At 48.9% G+C, this 20,421-nt stretch overlaps 1 protein-coding gene across 5 annotated transcripts in view; it reads right to left on the reverse strand.

Moving 5' to 3' along the window:
• LOC128415276 (ADAMTS-like protein 2) overlaps positions 1–20,421 on the reverse strand; it is a 41,393-nt gene that overhangs the window by 18,010 nt on the left and 2,962 nt on the right. For 3 of the 5 annotated variants that reach the window (XM_053391298.1, XM_053391297.1, XM_053391301.1), the window contains exons 2-8: positions 17,900–18,042; positions 15,634–15,709; positions 11,887–11,989; positions 10,266–10,411; positions 8,404–8,527; positions 2,897–2,977; positions 1,204–1,379 (exon numbers count right to left, since the gene is read on the reverse strand). In XM_053391298.1, coding sequence (XP_053247273.1) covers positions 1,204–1,379; positions 2,897–2,977; positions 8,404–8,527; positions 10,266–10,411; positions 11,887–11,989; positions 15,634–15,709; positions 17,900–18,042 — 849 coding nt within the window. The remainder of the gene's footprint in view (positions 1–1,203; positions 1,380–2,896; positions 2,978–8,403; positions 8,528–10,265; positions 10,412–11,886; positions 11,990–15,633; positions 15,710–17,899; positions 18,043–20,421) is intronic. The other 2 variants (XM_053391300.1, XM_053391299.1) reach the window with 2 other exon arrangements.

Here is a 20,421-nt window from a genome sequence, read left to right on the forward strand (position 1 = left end):
TGTCCCCAATACAAGGCATACAGACCAGGAAAAGAGGGTATTGTGTGGCTGGGTGCTTATTACAAGATTCATTACATGTCATAAATGCTATCTAATAGTCTATCCAAGAATTACAATTCTGATGTAGGGGAGCCTTCAAACATGTGATTCTCACTGCCTCCTTCTCCATCTGCAGTCTGAAATATTACCAGTTTATGGCAACAACATCTTCTTGCACATCCTTTCATTGTTACACTCGGTATCAATTAATCTATAATTAAAACTATTACTGTTATTGTCATTAATAAACCACTTCACAGCATAAAGCTAGCAAAGCAGTGAGCGTTGTCAAAACAGAATCAAGCACAAGCTCTAAGAACAATGCAATTCAAGAAACTCCAGAAAAATAAAACTATCCATTCACACTCTGAAAACAACAAAGATAATCTCATCTGATATAAAACTGATCTTCCATAGTTTGCAATTCGACCCAAAAGGCAACTGAGCTTGGGGTTTTAACAGATTCAGTCCACGTGAAGGTAATGTCATGGACTGATTGGCTGCAGAGGAATGGTGGGAGAAACTAGCTGGGGAACCACCAAGGGAAGAAGGCTCAGAGCCCAGGGATTAGTGGTGGGACAACAGTGAGTGGTCAGAGGGAGAAGACTGGGAAGAGGAGGTATCAGAAGCTGAAGGGGTAAAAGGCTCAGTGAGCAGGGAGAGTCTGTGGTGGAGAGAAGTCCAGAAGCAGGAGCAGGAGAGCAGGGAGGCCAGGAGGCAGAGATGAGTCAGCCTGGTGAAGAGTCCCAAATGTCTCCCCTTCCTGCTGCAACCAGCTCCCCGCTCCACCTGTCTCACAGAACCAGAAGCGGGCTGAAATGGGCAGAGCAGCAACAAGCTGCATGTAGGTGCAGTCTCTGATTGCTTGGAGAGCAATCAGAGACTGGAGAGGAGGGGGCGAGCCCAGGACTTTCAGTCTCAGCAACTGATCTATGGGGCAAAGGTACTCCGCCAAGTCTGTGCACATCGTGTTCTTGCTAATAAAGAGTTCGTTCCAACTTGCGCGGCGTGATTAACTGCCACCTCGCTCCTGACATCTAACGCGATTTGAGAACTTTGCCTCAACCCACTGTTGCGGATCAGGCCCCTTTAACTTTGCGCTCCCATTCTTGGGGCTGACACAAGGAGCAAGAAAGCAATCTTTTTGTAGCCTCCATCGCTTACCATGGCGTTGAGAGACTGGTTGGTGGGCCCCTGTGCAATAATGTACTCGAGGCCATCTGAGTGCAGGCTGGAAGGCCGGCGGTATTTGAACACAGTGCCAGCTACTCGGAAGTTCTGTGGGTTGTCGATAGCCGAATTCCCATTGAAGAAGAAGCGCCCAGTTTCGTCCGCTAGCGCTAGCAAGGAGACAGAGAGGGGATGAAAGACAAAGGCATCTTCCTTGCAGGTGCTTGCAGGGGCTAGGGCACGTGCCTGTTGCATCCTTCTCAGTTGCCCCCCACCTAGAGGCTCACAGTGCCCTCCCAAAAGCAATGCTGGGCTCCCAGGGGTCAGGGCACAAGCCTATGTTGGGATACTGCCAGGGAGGCAAAGTCCATCATAGCCCTCAAGCCGGCTGCCGGACGATCCATCGATCTCCCGTAGACACGCAGTATCAGCAATCAGCGACACGAAGCCTCAAGAATAGATTGCCACATTCTTAGGCTGGTGCACACTCTATCAGCAGAATTCACACAGCAAAAGATGCACAGCAGGAGAGCATATTTACAGTTTATTCAGCGTTGGTCAGAACAAAGAAACCATGACCGCCTGCATCGGTATGTTCAGGCAAGAAGGGGAAAAAACGAAAGCAACTGAAATCATAAACATCCTGTGAACAGGAAATACGCAGACTCTGTGACTCACAAAGCCTGCTCCCTTTTAAGGTGGAACGGAAATATCCTAACAGCCTATTGCATCCTTCTCAACTGCCCTCCAGCTGCAGGGCACCAGGGTGTTGTGATGTGCCCCCCCAAAAAACTGTGCCCAGGGTGACGGCCCCCTCAGGCCCCCTCCCTCCATGCTATGCCACTGGATAGAGGCTCTCCCAAGTTTTCAGGTCTCAGGACAAGCCCTGGATGTGCTAGAGATTACAAAAAGTGTAACTCAATGGTAGCATTTTGGGGCATGTGCCCTACTAAAGGTAAAGGGACCCCTGACCATTAGGTCCAGTCGTGACCGACTTTGGGGTTGCGGCGCTCATCTCGCTTTATTTGCCAAGGGAGCCGGCGTACAGCTTCCAGGTCATGTGGCCAGCATGACTAAGCCGCTTCTGGCGAACCAGAGCAGCACACGGAAATGCCGTTTACCTTCCCGCCAGAGCGGTGCCTATTTATCTACTTGCACTGGTGTGCTTTCGAACTGCTAGGTTGGCAGGAATGTGCCCTAGTACTTTTGTTAAAATATTGTACCAATATTTGTTATGTCTGCCATGTGCCCAGGAGTGGGAACCATCATAGCAGAGGGGTTGGGTGTACTCCACAAATGTATCTTAGATATATTTCCCTCCTCCTTCCCCTAGACATAATCTAGGTTAAATAGGCAAGGGATTTTTATAAATAAAAAAGACAATGCATGCATTGAGAGTTTTATTAAGATGCCCCTCTAACTAAAAACTTGCTTGGTCAGAACCAATTCATTTCTTTAAAAGTTCTTGATAAAAAGGCACTGTAATTTTAAGGCTTTCCTCTTCTTTGACGCCACGGAAGCTGAAATCAAGGGATAGCATTTACTCTGAACAGATTGGTCAAGAACAGAAAAGCCCTCTCCTGAATGCTCTTTAAGGCTTGCATGCAGTAATTAAGTCAGTTAAGCACTCTCCTTGCTGTGCTGCGGGACAAATTACCCCAGTGGAGCATTTCTGTCCATCGCTTACCTAGGATGTTCTCTGTTTTCCTTCGCTCTATAATGAGGATGTCTGTAGCACCAGCGGGGATGTTGGTGATGAACACATAGCCTAGGAAACAGGAACCAAGACAAATCAGAAAGCGAAAATCAGGGGAACTAGCATTGCTCCATGAAGCAGTTTCTCTGTTTCCACTAGGTCACAGGTGTTAATTTAGTTGAGTGTGTCTGGACCATTTCACACATTGCACAGAGGCAAACCCAGGTTTGCCAAAGACTGGATGCTCAATAAGGCACTGCAGCCAGTGACTGAATAGCGGTACCTGTAGGATATACATTTTTCATGCATTCCTTTTTTAGTTGTATATTTAGGTTAGCTGTATATTTAGACCATCCGAATATGTCTGCCTAAATGGCCTTGACCCAGTATACCTGAAGGAGCTTCTTCACCCCCATTGTTCAGCCCGGACACTGAGGTCCAGCACCGAGGGCCTTCTGGCAGTACCCTCGCTGCGAGAAGTGAAGTTACAGGGAATCAGGTAGAGGGCCTTCTTGGCAGTGGCACCCACCCTGTGGAACGCCCTCCCATCAGATGTCAAGGAAATAAACAACTATCTGACTTTTAGAAGACACCTGAAGCAACCCTGTATCGGGAAATTTTTAATGTCTAACATTTTACAATTTCTTGTGTGCTGTAAGCAGCCCAGAGTGGCTGGGGAAACCCAGCCAGATGAGCGGGTAAAAATAATAAAATTGTTGTTGTTGTCATCTGCATGGTGAAAGAGAGTGGGGAGGCCATTTCTCCACCATGAGAGGGTCCAACATAATGTATGAACTGGCCTAAGTTACTGGGTAAATCTGCCAGTGTGTTCTATTCTAAGGATTCTAATTCATGAGCCTTCTAGAACGTGCATATGTGAAACACATGTCTATTGAGGAAGCTTGCAAAGGGCAAATAATAAAAAGGACACCAGGACAGTTAAGTCGAGACAAATTTGACTATGGGTTGCTGCACTTATCTCTGCTTTCAGGCCGAGGGAACCAGCGTTTGTCCACAGACAGCTTTCCAGGTCATGTGGCCAGCATGACTAAACCGCGATGTGTGCCAGAGCTCAGAGAAACACTGTTTACCTTCCTGCTCCAGCAGTACCTATTTATCTGCTTGCGCCAGTATGCTTTCGAACTGCTAGGTTGGCAGGAGCAGGGACAGAGCAACGGGAGCTCACCCCATTGCACAGATTTGAACTGTCAACCTTATGACCTGCAAGTTCAAGAGGCTCAGTGGTTTAGACCACAGTGCCACCCGCATCTAACAACAACAACAATAAAATGATCCTCAGCTGAAAATTGTTTCAGCTTTAGCTGCCATACATATGCATATTAATATTGTGAGGGGGGGGGATAGGGACAAAGACTATAGAAAATGCTGATGAGTTGATTGAAAGGCGTAACATTTCTATCTCTTGACAAATGGCTGTCCCAGCTAAACTTTTGCAGAGCATGCACCTTGAGGTGGATAATTTCAGAAAAGCAAGGTGCATGCTCTCAGTGACAAAGCAGGTGTTTTGATAGCATAAGATCCCACGCAACTGCAGTTTGCAAGTCTGGGAAAAACCTTTGCTTGACTTCATGGAGAGCCTCTGCCGGCCAGAGTGGATAATATGTATTGTGCTGGATGGGTGACTGGCCCAACATAACAGAGGGCAGCAACATATCTATTCTTCATTGCACATCCCATAAAATGAGAGGCACAAATACAAGATGGGTGACACCTGGCTTGAGAGCAGCACATGTGAAAAGGATCTAGGAGTCTTGGTTGACCACAAACTTGACATGAGCCAACAGTGTGACGCGGCAGCTAAAAAAGCCAATGCAATTCTGGGCTGCATCAATAGGAGTATAGCATCTAGATCAAGGGAAGTAATAGTGCCACTGTATTCTGCTCTGGTCAGACCTCACCTGGAGTACTGTGTCCAGTTCTGGGCGCCACAGTTCAAGAAGGACACTGACAAACTGGAACGTGTCCAGAGGAGGGCAACCAAAATGGTCAAAGGCCTGGAAACGATGCCTTATGAGGAACGGCTAAGGGAGCTGGGCATGTTTAGCCTGGAGAAGAGGAGGTTAAGGGGTGATATGATAGCCATGTTCAAATATATAAAAGGATGTCACATAGAGGAGGGAGAAAGGTTGTTTTCTGCTGCTCCAGAGAAGCGGACACAGAGCAATGGATCCAAACTGCAGGAAAGAAGATTCCACCTAAACATTAGGAAGAACTTCCTGACAGTAAGAGCTGTTCGACAGTGGAATTTGCTGCCAAGGTGTGTGGTGGAGTCTCCTTCTTTGGAGGTCTTTAAGCAGAGGCTTGACAAGCATATGTCAGGAGTGCTCTGATGGTGTTTCCTGCTTGGCAGGGGGTTGGACTCAATGGCCCTTGTGGTCTCTTCCAACTCTATGATTCTATGATTCTATTCTATGATTCTATCTCCCTAGGATCCTGTTTCCCAATTAGCCCCTTCTTGTTTCCCTGCGGAATGTTTCCTGGCATCCAGCATGCAGCCCAGAGACCTCGCTTATTGCAGGATCCGGGATGCAGGGATTTGAAAATAAGTGAATACCTGTCCTTCAACAGCCTGCACAAGATACCACTGCCTGCAACTGGAGGAACACTACCAAGAACCCAGAAACAACACGGCACTTTGGGCCTTGAGGCACCAGGCCTTCCTGAGCTTTCAGAACAAGTGCAAGACGGCTGATGATGTGGGAAGAGAGATTTCAACCTGGAAACAGGGCGATATGCCCTAAATATAGATTGTTGGGAGGTGTGATTTATATGGCTTCTGTGTTGGTATCAGTTTTGTGTGCCTTCATTTATAAAAGGCAAAACAATTTGGATCTGCGCTTTATTTTAACACAGAAATAAATGTCGCTGTGCACAAGGAACAGTACTCTACCCCCATCTAGTGCTGGGATGATCATTAGAAGAGTCACCGATTTGGGAGCCTTAGCAAACAGTCCCAGCTATCTATGTTTAAAGGACAGGGGGGGGAGGGGAATTTCCTGGTTTCTGTGATTCCACTTCTGCCGAGCTCACTATCTCCTGCAGAATCTGGAGTCCTCCATTTCATCTGTCTCTAATGTTTCCCAGTCCACTCAGAGGGAAAGAAAAACACAGGTAGGATATTGTGCTCAGGCAACATTGCTGCACTTGCATGCAGGGCTTTCTAACTCCTGGCTATCCTATGCCTCCGCTCCAAATTGTCCTCCAATTCCTTTCCCGCCGATTCCCATAAACTCTTTCACACTTACACAAAAATCTCACGTTTGGCAAAAGCACAAACACGTAGTGCAGAGTAATGTCTGTGTGTTTGCAAAAGATCTTATGGAATTGTTTTAAAAACAGAATCTGAAGGTTCGTTGAGGTCACCAACATTAATTTATTAAATTAGTATACCACCCTACAAGGACGCAGGTGGTGCTGTGGGTTAAACCACAGAGCCTCTTGGGCTTGCCGATCAGAAGGTCGGTGGTTCGAATCCCTGCGACGGGGTGAGCTCCCGTTGCTCGGTCCCTGCTCCTGCCAACCTAGCAGTTCGAAAGCACGTCAAAGTGCAAGTAGATAAATAGGTACCGCTCTGGCGGGAAGGTAAACGCCATTTCCGTGCACTGCTCTGGTTCTCCAGAAGCGGCTTAGTCATGTTGGCCACATGACCCGCAAGCTGTACGCCGGCTCCCTCGGCCTGTAAAGCGAGATGAGCGCCGCAACCCCAGAGTCGTCTGCGACTGGACCTAATGGTCAGGGGTCCCTTTACCTTTACCTTTACCTTTATACCACCCTACAGCCATAGATCGCAGGGCATCAGATATTAACATCCTGGAAGTGAGCTCTCTCCTAAGGCAAAACTGCACATCATGTACAAACGCATTTAACAAACTCTTCCCAGCCATCCCAAATCAGCTTTGGAAAGAAAAATTCTGGAGCAGTGCAGAGGTAAGAAAGGGGTGCAATAACCCTTCCTCTGCCTCCTGCTTTTCTGCTGAAAATGTCCACCAACGCTGTAGCTGCTTCCCCCCTTCTCAGGACTGTAGATGTGTGTTTGCAAGGTAAGCATGCAACTGGAACCCCTTAGGGTGGGAGATGGTGACAATCCCCTAACCTTCCATAGAAAAACAACAGGCAGGTGAAGGATTAAGCGCCGCATCCCATTCCTCGGCTTTAAATTACCCCATTCTGAAACCGCTTTTCCTAATCAGGAATTGCCTTTGGGGGTTTTGTCGTGAACCTTTGTATGTACAGTGGTACCTCGGGTTAAGTACTTAATTCGTTCCGGAGGACTGTTCTTAACCTGAAACTGTTCTTAACCTGAAGCACCACTTTAGTGAATGGGGCCTCCTGCTGCTGTGCCGCCAGAGCAAATTTCTGTTCTTATCCTGAAGCAAAGTTCTTAACCCGAGGTAATATTTCTGGGTTAGCGGAGTCTGTAACCTGAAGTGTATGTAACCCGAGCTACCACTGTAATGTGTAGTTCTGCTCTTAAGCTAACGTGATTTCTCAGTTCAGTTCTGCACCTTCTAGCACAAAGACTCAAGGTAAAGGTAAAGGTAAAGGGACCCCTGACCATTGGGTCCAGTCGTGGCTGACTCTGGGATTGCAGCGCTCATCTCGCTTTACTGGCCGAGGGAGCCGGCGTTTGCCCACAGACAGCTTCCAGGTCATGTGGCTAGCAGGACTAAGCCGCTTCTGGTGAACCAGAGCGGCGCACGGAAACGTCGTTTACCTTCCCGCTGCAGTAGTACCTATTTATCTACTTGCGCTAAGATGTGATTTCAAACTGCTAGGTTGGCAGGAGCAGGGACTGAGCAATGGGAGCTCACCCCGTTGCGGGGATTCAAACTGCCGACCTTCTGATTGAGAAGCCCTAGGCTCTGTGGTTTAACCCACAGCGCCACCCGCGTCCGCACAAAGGCTCAGTAGCACCCAACTATATTTTATGTTAATTCTTCAAGCTCCTTCTTGGTTGTTGCTTTGGCTTCAGGTATGGGGTTGGCTTCAGGTATGGGACGCGGGTGGCGCTGTGGGTAAAAGCCTCAGCGCCTAGGGCTTGCCGATCGAAAAGTCGGCGGTTCGAATCCCCACGGCGGGGTGCGCTCCCGCTGCTCGGTCCCAGCGCCTGCCAACCTAGCAGTTCGAAAGAACCCCCGCATGCAAGTAGATAAATAGGGACCGCTTACTAGCGGGAAGGTAAACAGCGTTTCCGTGTGTGGCTCTGGCTCGCCAGAGCAGCGATGTCACGCTGGCCACGTGACCCGGAAGTGTCTCCGGACAGCGCTGGCCCCTGGCCTCTTAAGTGAGATGGGCGCACAACCCTAGAGTCTGTCAAGACTGGCCCGTACGGGCAGGGGTACCTTTACCTTTATGGGGTTGGGGGGGGAGCTCCTGCTCTAGTCTAAGTGATTCTTCTGCCAACTTCCTGAGGAGAAGCAAGAGGGGTACCAAGATGCAGTGCAGGAAATAGCTTAAGTGCTGTTAGCAAAGTGTACCTAAATGCGAGATCCCCTTTCGGAAGCTACCCGAGACGCGGTAGCAAGTAGTTCCATCCCCTCCGCATACTTGACACCGATCCATCACCTGGGAAGAGTAGAGGCTGCCATCACACCCGATTGGCTGGAGAGAGAGAAAAGTGGGGGCAGACTTAAGAGTGCGAAAACTTTCCGTGAGCCTAATCCATACCCCAGACGAGAAGCCATCTCTTCTGAACCCCTTTAATCACTTTCAAAATTGAAACGCGTGGATCGCTGTGCATTTGCTCATGTTCCATTCTTTGTACAAAAGACTGTAAGAAGAGCCCATCTCGTTCAGTGTGCTGCTCTCACTGTGGCCAAACAGATGCCAGTCCGACTGCTGCCAGTGGCTGCCACGGCCGGTTGCCCAGGAACGTACAAAGATAAGGAATGTTCTTACCGTCCACTTTTTATTTAGTATTTACAGAGAGAGGCTTTATAACCCAGCCTATTGGATAACACGAATATGGCGGGAGGGACAGGGAACATGTCCACGGGCCGGTTACGTGGCTTCCTTCCTGGAAATGGCTCCCAGTACGTTTCTAAGCTGACCTTCAAGGCCCTAAATGGCCTCAGTCCTGTATACCTGAAGGAGCTTCTCCACCCCCATCATTCAGCCCGGACACTGAGGTCCAGCGCCAAGGGCCTTGTGGTGGTTCCCTCACTGCGAGAAGTGAAGTTACAGGGAACCAGGCAGAGGGCCTTCTTGGTAGTGGCGCCTGCCCTGTGGAACGCCCTCCCATCAGATGTCAAGGAAATAAGCAACTATCTTACTTTTAAAAGACATCTGAAGGCAGCCCTGTTTAGGGAAGTTTTTAAAGTTTAATGCTGTATTCAATCAATCAATTTCCTTTATTCGACCGATAGTCAGAAATAAAACATTACACAATAATTATAAACTATAACATCATAGGGGTACATAAATAAGGTAGGGCCACAGTACTAGACCTCTCACAGATAACCCACATCAAAGCATTCAGTTATACGTTTCCGACACTTGAGTGCCAGGAAAAGGAATTTAGCCACTGACAAAGTTGTTTTCCCAGAAGACTTATTTAGCAGATATGCTGTCTGCTTTCCTCTTTGTCGGGAACTGAGCTGGGGTAAGTGTGGAGTTATAAGGTACTGTCTTAAATCGTTGTAAATGGGACAGCTCAGTAAAATGTGCTCTGTGGATTCTACCTCACCCAATGCACAGTGGCATAATCTCTGGTCATATGGGACTCCTCCATATCTTCCCTTCAGAACCGCCGAGTCAAGAACATTCAACCTAGTTAATGCTGTATTGTGTTTTTAACATTTGGTTGAGAGCCGCCCAGAGATGGGCGGGGTATAAATAATAATTATTATTATTATTATTATTATTATTATTATTGGCATTGTCCCAAGTGACTCTCTAGCCCCACCCCCGTCTCTCCCACTTCTGCATTCATGTCCTCTAGGGGTGCTGCTAGGTGCCCTCTGTCTTTCAGCTCTTTGCTCCCCTACTTTCAAGGCTCGCCAGGTTCTGGGAGATGGAGGGTCTGGAAGGCTTTCTAAAGACACTGTGTCTGTCAGCTGTTGCCCGCTGGTGGTGCTTCCTTCTCCTCCTCTCCCATTATTTCTGCCTCCAAGCTGTGACCTCCCTCAAACCCCTGTTGTAATTCTAAACTGACAATGTCCCTGGCAATGCCTGTGGGAAGCTTGCAAGCAGGGCATAGGTACAGCAGTGCACCCCTCAGCCCTTGTGATTCCGTGCAACTGATATTCAGAGGCATACTACCTCCAACAGAGAAGGGAGAACACAGCCATTGTGGGTCATCCCTGAGTCCAGGAGGTGGGTCCTCCTTACAGTGCTTTACCTCACACTTCCCACTGATGCAGACCCCTTGGTAGGCCCTGTCCTTGCACGACGTGCCATCCTGGGCTCGCGCCATCAGCTGCCTCTCTCCGTTCCTGGTGGTGCACTGGAGATCGCATGGCTTGTTAGAGATGCTGGTGTAATCATCTAGAGCAGAAACAGAGGAGAAAACTGGAACACAGGGTGACATGGCAGCGGTCCAGGAGAAGAGAGGCAGAAGATGCTCTCCTCTAAGGACCAATGGGATCAGGCTGACTCTGCTGGAGCTTTGTGCAAGCTGGGTGCTAAGGTCAGTTAAATGATTTTAACATCCACTGCCACCCAACTGAGACATTGGGCGAACCTGGGTGAGGAAACCTATCGGCTGAATTTATGCTACCGACGTGGTTTTCGCCATCGCTCCCGCCTCAACCCAGGGCACCCTGGGCACTGCTTGTTGCAGCTCCTTGAAAGGGTAGCAAGCTTTATTGTGGAATGGCTTTTTCACGGACTAGAGCTCACTTTACTCAGAACAGTGATTACACACTGATGGTAACACATTTTCCAAGCTTTCAAATCCTCTCCCATTACCTGAATTAAAGAAGCATAAGCTGTGGGTTAAACCACAGAGCCTAGGGCTTGCCGATCAGAAGGTCGGCGGTTCGAATCCCCGTGACGGGGTGAGCTCCCGTTGTTCGGTCCCTGCTCCTGCCAACCTAGCAGTTCGAAAGCATGTCAAAGTGCAAGTAGATAAATAGGTACCACTCCGGTGGGAAGGTAAAAGGCGTTTCCGTGCGCTGCTCTGGTTCGCCAGAAGCGGCTTAATCATGCTGGCCACATGACCCGGAAGCTGTACGCCGGCTCCCTCGGCCAATAAAGCGAGATGAGCGCCGCAACCCCAGAGTCGGCCACGAATGGACCTAATGGTCAGGGGTCCCTTTACCTTTAAGCAAGCTTAAGAGGGCTGTGTTATCACCAGTGACTGATGTTGGAAATGGTCCCAATCTTGTTCAAGAATTCCATCTGATCTTTAGCCTACCACCGCTTCTCTTGCATTTCGTTCCCTTTTGGCCCCACCATTAACACTTTCTGTCTAATCTGTATATCTAACCCCGTGTGTCGTTGCGTGCTGCGGTTTCTAGTCTACAAAAAGTTAGGTCACAATGAATCTCTGTCTTTAAAGTGCCAGGGGACATCTCCTAAAGTGCCAAGCTCCTGCCGGACGATCCATCGATCTCCCGTAGACACGCAGTATCAGCAATCAGCGACACGAAGCCTCAAGAATAGATTGCTGCATTCTTAGGCTGGTGCACACTCTATCAGCAGAATTCACACAGCAAAAGATGCACAGCAGGAGAGCATATTTACAGTTTATTCAGCGTTGGTCAGAACAAAGAAACCATGACCGCCTGCATCGGTATGTTCAGGCAATAACAAAACGAAAGCAACGACACAACAGAAACATCCTGTGAGACAGGAAATACGCAGGCTGTGACACAAACATCCTGCTCCCTTTTAAGGTGGAACGGAAATATCCTAACAGTTTTGCTCCAAGAGTCTGACGGATTGAAGACTCCACCAAGCCTTGTAAGTGCAGCAACTTCATCCGAAAGCTTCTGCTGAGTAACTTAGCGAAGGCAAACCTGGGTAGAGTGGCATCCACTGATAGTGCTGCTTTCCAAAGGCCTTGGCGTTGAAACTGGCGCACTGGTACTGCTTGAAGCTGGCGGTGTTGGCAGGACAAAGCTGGAGGGAGAGAGAAACTCAGCTCATCACGGAATCGCCTTTCCTCTCAACGAAAGGCAGGCCAGGGTGGGTCTCATCTTAGCTGTCAACTTACAGATTTGAAAATAAGGGGCCAGCAGCCTCGGAAATAAGGGATCAGCAGCCAAAATAAGGAATTTTCCAGGCACAGGTATGTTCAACTTCTGAGCCCCTCCGAGCCAAAGGCTGAAAGCCCAGCCAGGAGCCAAACGAAGCCTCAAGCGGTGGTTCCCACAGCGCAGCAACCCGGCAAAGGGGATGCAGCAAGGAAAACCACTGTCACCTCTCCGCTGGAAGCGCTGAGCAAAGGCGAGTCCCCAGGCAACCCGGCCGATTTGATCGGCACAAGGCATGCAAGCTCCACCCCCCAGTCGTTCTTAGACTCCTTATTGGGTGAGCAACGCAGCCAAGCAAAACAGTTGGAGCCTCCCTCCTCCCTGGCCGGCAGGGAGGGAGGGAGAGGAGCTGCTTCCTTTGAAACTCGGGAGATTTAAGGGACATCATCAATAAGGGACAGCAGCGGGACACGGCGCTGGGATAAGGGAATTTCCCGTCAAATAAGGGACGGTTGACAGCTATGGTTCTCACTGTATTTGCAAAGGCTCTGAACTTCAAGATTTCAAGCAGGTGGGGCTTTTAAGATCTCCAGATAAAAAGAAAAAGACTCAGGGCCAAAGTAGGACAAGATGCCAGCAATGCTATTGCAAGATCAGCTTTTTAAAAGCAAGCCATTGTTGGGGGGGCGGGGGCGGTCTGGATCCTGGCATGGCAAGGAGGCCCACTGTGGTCTTGATCCAGATGGTGCCCCAATTGAGAAGCAGTTTCCATATGTACCGGAGGGGTGGGTCAGATTTTTTCTCCCCCTGCTATGCTAAATTACCTTACAGGGTTGTTAATGGAGATAACAGAGGACCACGTGGGCCACACATGGCTTCTTAGAAGGGTGGGATAAAAATTAAACAAACTCCTTTATTTCTGAACTCTCTAGAGCAGCGGTTCTCAACCTGTGGGTCCCCAGATGTTGTTGGACTACAACTCCCATCATCCTTGAGCTCTGGCCTTGCTAGCTAGGGGTGATGGGAGTTGTAGTCCCAAAACATCTGGGGACCCGCAGGTTGAGAAAGGCTGCCCTAGAGCCTATGGGTGCCAGGGCACTCACAAATGCTTCCTGTAGCACCTGTGAAAGGTCTCTGTAAACAACCCCTCAAAAATCTAAAATGCTTGAGACGGTTCCTTCTTCCCACTAAGCTAAGTTTGACCGGCTCTGCATCGTCCTGAAACATGCCCATGTTTCACTGGGGAGCAGGATCAAACCATCACCCACCCTTTCCTTTTGAACAGAGGGCAGGTGGAAAGTGCTTATCTCTGCAAACGAATTTAATGAGTGGGGCAGCCCAGCCAGATTGGCGGGGAATAAATAATAATACAGTAATATGTGTGTGAGAGAGAGAGAGAGAGAGGGAGAGAGATGTGGGCGGGGAGGGCCACAGTATTTTGTGGCCCTGTCTCTTTTAGCTGTGGCAGCTACCGTATTTTTCGCTTTATAAGACACACCAGACCACAAGACGCACCTAGTTTTTGGAGGAGGAAAACAAGAAAAAAATATTCTGAATCTCAGTAGCCAGAACAGCAAGAGGGATCTCTGCGCAGTGAAAGCAGCAATCTCTCTTGCTGTTCTGGCTTCTGTGATAGCTGCGCAGCCTGCATTCGCTCCATAAGACGCACACACATTTCCCCTTACTTTTTAGGAGGGAAACAGTGAGTCTTATAGAGCAAAAAATACGGTATTTTGTGTTCTAACATGGCCCCATAGTGCAGCCCTTTCTCCTCCCTCCAATTGTGCCCACTTCTTTCAACCATCATGCATTCATTTCCTGTCACTCTGTCTCTCATGAATTGACACAAATACATAAGCACCCACCCTCTCTCTCCCCTTCATTCACCCACTACCCACTCATTCATTCATGTTCTCTCTCTCTGTCTCAGTTTAGGGGTGGCCATTTGGCCCCCAGGTTGCAGATTTTGCCCATGTAGTCTAGGAGGATCTAACCTCACTATTCCTTTATATCCCCCCCACCCAGAATGCGGGAGGGGGATTACTGCCAGATGTTCCCAAGAGTACAGTGGTACCTCGGGTTAAGTACTTAATTCGTTCTGGAGGTCCGTTCTTAACCTGAAACTGTTCTTAACCTGAGACACCACTTTAGCTAATGGGGCCTCCCGCCATAGCTGTCAACCTTCCCCTTTTTTGCGGGAAATTCCCTTCTTCCAGTGCCATTTCCCGCTGCTCTCCCGGATTGTTAGATATCCCGTAGACTGTCCCCGGGACAGGTGAAGCTGCTGATCCCTTATTTTTGAGGCTGTTGAACCCTTATTTTCAAATCTGAAAGTTGACAGCTATGCCCCCTGCTGCTGCTGCTACGCCGCTGGAGCACGATTTCTGTTCTCATCCTGAAGCAAAGTTCTTAACCCGAGGTACTATTTCTGGGTTAGCGGAGTCTGTAACCTGAAGCGTCTGTAACCCGAGGTACCACTGTGATCTTTGAGCAGACTTGAGCACCCTTCTGAGGCTGCAGTCCTGGGAATAAGCCCCGCTAAACTCACGGGAACTCAATGGTGCTCACTTTTGATTGGTGCATATAGGACCAAGCTGCAGCTCGCAGCCTGGCAAGCCCAATAACACGCTCTCAAGTTCCATACATATTGATGCCTGCATCTAGATAGTAGTAACCAACCAATTGCTAGTTGAATTCTATTTGATTTCATGCTCATAGCAGCAGGGGCGGAGGAAGGGGGCGGTGGGGGTGGTCCGCCCCGGGTGTCATCACGGAGGGGGGTGACATTCGGAGTGCCACCCACCCACGACTCCCAAGCCTACCCCGAGCAGTCGGGGGAAGGGGCAGAGCTGTGCCACCTTGCCAGCGGCCTTCTCCCCTTCCCCCTTAGTTTCGACAGCTTGGGGGAGGCTTGGGAGTCACGGGCGGGTGGTGTGGCATTGCGCCCTGGTCCTGGGCTGCTTCGGGGGGGAGTCTCCCCCGAGCTGTGAAAAGGAAGAGGGAAGGGAGGAAGGCTGCAGGCAAAGCAGTGTGGCTCCCCCCCCCCGCCCAGGAAGCAGCCCGCCATAGGCGGCTTGCCCCCTGGGACACTCGCCCCATCCCCATGGCCCCGCCCCCAGGTGCCAGTGGGACATGGGGGTCGCTGTGGGTTAAACCACAGAGCCTAGGGCTTGCCAATCAGAAGGTCGGCGGTTCGAATCCCCGCGAGAGGGTGAGCTCCCGTTGCTCGGTCCCTGCTCCTGCCAACCTAGCAGTTCGAAAGCACGTCAAAGTGCAAGTAGATAAATAGGTACCGCTCCGGTGGGAAGGTGGACAGCGTTTCCGTGTGCTGCTCTGGTTTGCCAGAAGCGGCTTAGTCATGCTAGCCACATGACCTGGAAGCTGTACGCCGGCTCCCTCGGCCAATAAAGCGAGATGAGCGCCACAACCCCAGAGTCGGCCACGACTGGACCTAATGGTCAGGGGTCCCTTTACCTTTACCTAGGTGCCAGAGTAGCTAGCTCTGCCTCTCCACAGCAGCCCACAGAAAGAATCCATGTCTAAATAAGTATCCAGGAGACTTGCTCTTACCTGCTGCTGGCACAGTTGGTAGTGCTTGGACTGACCCAGGCACATGCTACTATTTGTCCCCTGAGAAACTTGCAGCCTGCAAGAGAAAAAAGCAGTGGAAGTTTTTGCTTGCCGGGCTCAGGGGCCCCATAGCCCAGGCACAGGCAAACTCGGCCCTCCTCCAGATGTTTCGGGACTACAATTCCCATCATCCCTGACCACTGGTCCTGTTAGCTAGGGATCATGGGAGTTGTAGTCCCAAAACATCTGGAGGAGGGCCAAGTTTGCCTATGCTTGCCATAGCCTCTCCTTCTATACAAGGTTTGAAACGTCATCGCAACACCCGTAATAATTTCTGTTGCCCTTCTTTGTCAGTTTGCTACTGCCATCATACACAACCCAGAAGTGGAGAGCAGAAGCCATCGTCTCCAAGACTGGGAGGAGTGTAAGGACTCCCATTCCTGGGCTTCTATCTGAGTTCATTAGACCTGTCCCAGAACCTGCTTTCGGTCCTGGAACATGATCAAAGTGCCTCTGAACATGTGCAGAGTGCAAAGATGGAAAGATACAGTCTTGCCCACTGCAGAGGAATGGCTGATTTAAAAAACTTTTGCACTTGGCAGAGATAGCAAAGTTAACATGTTTAATTAGAGAAAAATCATTACTGATGCTTCTTAAGGACTGGAAATTTCTCTTTGGACTTTTTGCGTGAAAGAGAAAATTAACTTGTAATATCTGGATTTGAACACTGAAAAAATACTGGTGTATAGAAGATAGAACGGTTGGATTTTAATGAATGAATACTATATTTGGCTGCAGGAAATGCTTTTATCTTTTCTTCTCTCTCTAGGTTTTTCTTTTTCTTTTCTTTTCTACTTTCTGCCCTTTTTCTTTTTTTATAGGATGGTATTATAAAAAGATAATCTGTAATGGATATGTATTTCTGTTTATCTTTGAATAAGCATCAATAAATAACTCTTCTTCTTTTTTTAAAGAACATGTGCAGAGTGCTATTTTCTCAGCAATAAGTAGCCCCAGCCAGCACAAATGCATGCTGCAATTAAAGGTAAGTCGGGAGTTACTAAGTGTGTCTCGTCTAGACAGGCACAAGAAGTAGGATAATGCCTGTAACTACCAAAAGCAACTACCAAAAAAGAAAACCCCACAACCCAACACTCCAAACCCCTGAAAAAGCACAGCTTTCCAAAACCACCATCATTACTGGCCCTAGATCTATGGAGTCCTTTAGAGCAGACTTCCTGATCTGAAGTCAGGAGGCTGTAAGGCTCAGCTCTGAAGGACTGGAAGGACCATGGGCAGAAAGACAGACGCCTTCTTCAAGCGCCTGGCTTTGTGTAGCTTCTTTTCATAGTTCTGTTGCATGAACTCGGCGGGGCTTTGATGCACAAACCTGCCCCTCCTTGCTTGAGCGAATACTGTCATTACATTCCATGGAGTGTGCATAGATAAATAGAATTTTTTAAAACGGGGTGACTGGAGCTGTTAGCTGGGTTTGCTGTTTTTAAGAGAGACACTGGGGTGCCTTGTTAAGGGCGCAGTTTATTTCAAAGTATGTTTGAGAATCCTGCCATCTCCAGACGGAAGGCACCTCGGCGTATCTGGACCCTAATTATGCAGCCAGCCAGCCCACATAAAAGAAGCTTTCCCCACCTTTCCTTTTGACGGAAGGAAAGAGGAAAGGAAGGGGGGCCTTGATCAGGCTTCCACCGCTCAGATGTGCGTTCATGCAGAATAGAAAGGAGGGATTTGGGGGTGGGGGTGTGTGAGGCAAAGCATATTGAGTTCTTGGTTGGCAGCCCTCATTAGCGTCATGGGATCTGGAGTAGCAGCTTCAAAGAGGTGCCTCTTCAAGGCTTCCCATTCAGCTCCTCTTGGGAGAGGAGGCAGGGGCTTCTGCAAAGGCCTCGCAAGCCAGTTCTGGACGGGAATTTGAGTGGGCGGGCCGCGGACGGGAACGCGGCTGGAATTCGTGAGAACGAAATCTGTCATCATCATTGTGCAACGCCTCCCCTTCCCTTTCAGCCGGGGAACCGGCTCAGGATGTGAGTTGTTGTACCTCAGGAGGATGAATAGACCCTGGCAATACAATGATATTCAAAGGAGAAGGGGCGCAGAATAAGAACGGAGAGGAAATGAGAGGAAAAGGGCCAAACACAGGGAGAACCTCGGCTGCCGGCAACTTTTCCCTTCTCTGCTCTTTTTATACTGCGGTGGCGACAACAGCTTCAGCTATTTGTCACAACGTTCGTGCCAAGCTGGTACTTACCTCTGCCGTAAGCAGTGCCTCTCGCGGGACATCACCCCCCCTCCGCAGGTGCGCGAGCAGGTCGACCAGGAGCCCCATTCGCCCCACCACTTGGTGACCTCTTCGTTCCAGGTACCGGCTCCTTCTGGTGCATCCCTACTGTCCTGACAAAAACAGGGAATGGTTAGCATGGGGACTCCATCCTCCTAACCACACAGCTCTGCCGCTTTTCATATACACATGCTTTTTGAGCTAGCCGGGGGGTTTTGGTTTTATTTTTGTGGGCAGCAAATGAAGCATCTTATTTGGTCGAGACTGAATCACGCCACTGGAGAACGCTTGCCGCATGCCCTGCGTTTTGCTTAATTTCATGATATAATAATAATAATAATAATAATAATAATAATAATAATAATAATAATAATAATTTATTATTTGTACCCCGCCCATCTGGCTGGGTTTCCCCAGCCACTCTGGGCGGCTTCCACAAAGACCAAAAATACACTAATATATCATACATTAAAAACTTCCCTGAACAGGGCTGCCTTCAGATGTCTTCTGAATGTTAGGTAGTTGTTTATCTCTTTGACATCTGGTGGGAGGGCGTTCCACAGGGCGGGCGCCACTACCGAGAAGGCCCTCTGCCTGGTTCCCTGTAGTTTTGCTTCTCGCAATGAGGGAACTGCCAGAAGGCCCTCTGCGCTGGACTTTGGTGTCCAGGCAGAACGATGGGGTTGGAGATGCTCCTTCAGGTATACTATTCATACTATTCAGGTATGATATATTTTGAGTGCAAGGACTTGCGTTCCCCTGCTGTGGAACTGTGGGTTTTAAAGTTTGGGTCCCATTTGCCCTATGCTTTTAAAGCTGTATCATATCACTAACAACTCTCGGCACTTGTATCAAACTAGAGTTCCCAGGACTCTTTGGGGAAAGCCATGACTTTTTAAAGTGGTAAGATACTACAGTGCAGATGGGGCCTTCAATGATTTTAAGATTTCAGTAAACAGAGAGTGAGTAGCTCTAAGTATGATTATATTGACATATTGTCCAACGGTAGTAAAAAACAAAAACAGATTGTCTTTTTCTGAAACTCCCATAATGCTTGCTGCTCTGATTCAGCTGTGGATTAAATTATTTGTCCGGAACTCCAGAACTTTGTGCTGGTATTCTCAGTCTCCATCTTTCAGGCCTTGCCCAAGACATTTTGCTACCTTCGGTGGAGAAATACATACACACCGCATTGCATAGTACCCAATTTGTTTTGGAACCTGAGGCAGTGGCGTAGCGTGGGGGGTGCAGGGGGGCTGGCCGCACCGGGTGCAACATCTGGGGGGGCGCTCGCACTCGCAGCTCTCTGCCCCTACCTGGCTCACTCACTCTCTCTCACTGCAGTGCTGGCTTGCCCCGGGTGCTGACAACCCACGCTACGCCACTGACCTGAGGCAGAAAATCTCAGTCACCTCTCCCACTCCCTGGCAGGAAAAGCGCAACAAACTATATTTTAAAGCTTTTTTCTTTTTACCCTTTCCTGAAACCCAAAATCTACCCGAGGCACCCATCACACTCTGCCTAATGGCAGAACTGGTCCCATGTGGCACCTAGTTTCACCAATCCTACTGAGCCCATACAGATAACCAGATGTGTGGTGTAAAAACAACAACCTACACACAATTCATTGTGCAGGATAATACAGAGACTAAGCTATTCTAAGGTGAGAGTGTTTTACACCACGGCAGTTTGGTTATCCACTCGGTTTGTCACAGGCTCAATGGATAAGAGAGGCTAGCAATCTGCAAGGGATTATCAGCAATCCGAAACTTCGCTCCTACTTCTTGAACACTCCAAGAAAACATGGCAACTGGATGTACCAGTCTGCAATCCATCTTTGTCAAAGTACACCTGCAAACGTGATGTGGAACAGCTTGACTTCAAACACATTGTAGGCATGCACCAAGGAGCCATGACCATCCACTGTTCCTAGCCCTAGTCCTGAGTATTTTGAAGTTTACATGCATCCTAGCCATGGTAAAAGTGTGAAACAGCTCCAAATTCCTCTGTGTGGACAAAATGTGTTTGTCTTGGTCCTTCTGTCTTTCTCTTGTCTCCTTTCCGAAAAGCTCAATTGCGTCAGACAATGATGAGTGGATAGAAGCCACTTGCATATAAAAGAATGGAAGAATATGTCCACAGTGCAGTGTCCGAAACTCCCATGGTTCTAGGCGCATTTTGCGACAGGGAATTTCAGTAGCGCAAGCAGTTTCTGAGCTCCGGCCATAGTACTGCGCCTGAGATTTCAGATTAAAACTGCCGAGTGGAAGGAAAGGAGGACCTTTTTCTGCCTCTCCACTTCCAGCTACTCTCTGAAGAGAAGAGGCCCTCTTAAGAATATTTGGGGGGGGCGGGCAGAGGAAGACTAGATCATATGAAAAATGAACTTGTCATATTTTAGATGCAGTTCAATTCATTTTCAGCTTTGTATTCTTGTTATAAAAAAGTTTGGCAAGACATTCCGTTGTTGCGCCCATGACCTCGGTTTAAGG

This window comes from Podarcis raffonei, chromosome 6 (assembly GCF_027172205.1).
Source record: "Podarcis raffonei isolate rPodRaf1 chromosome 6, rPodRaf1.pri, whole genome shotgun sequence".
In the NCBI taxonomy this organism is placed as follows: domain Eukaryota; kingdom Metazoa; phylum Chordata; class Lepidosauria; order Squamata; family Lacertidae; genus Podarcis; species Podarcis raffonei.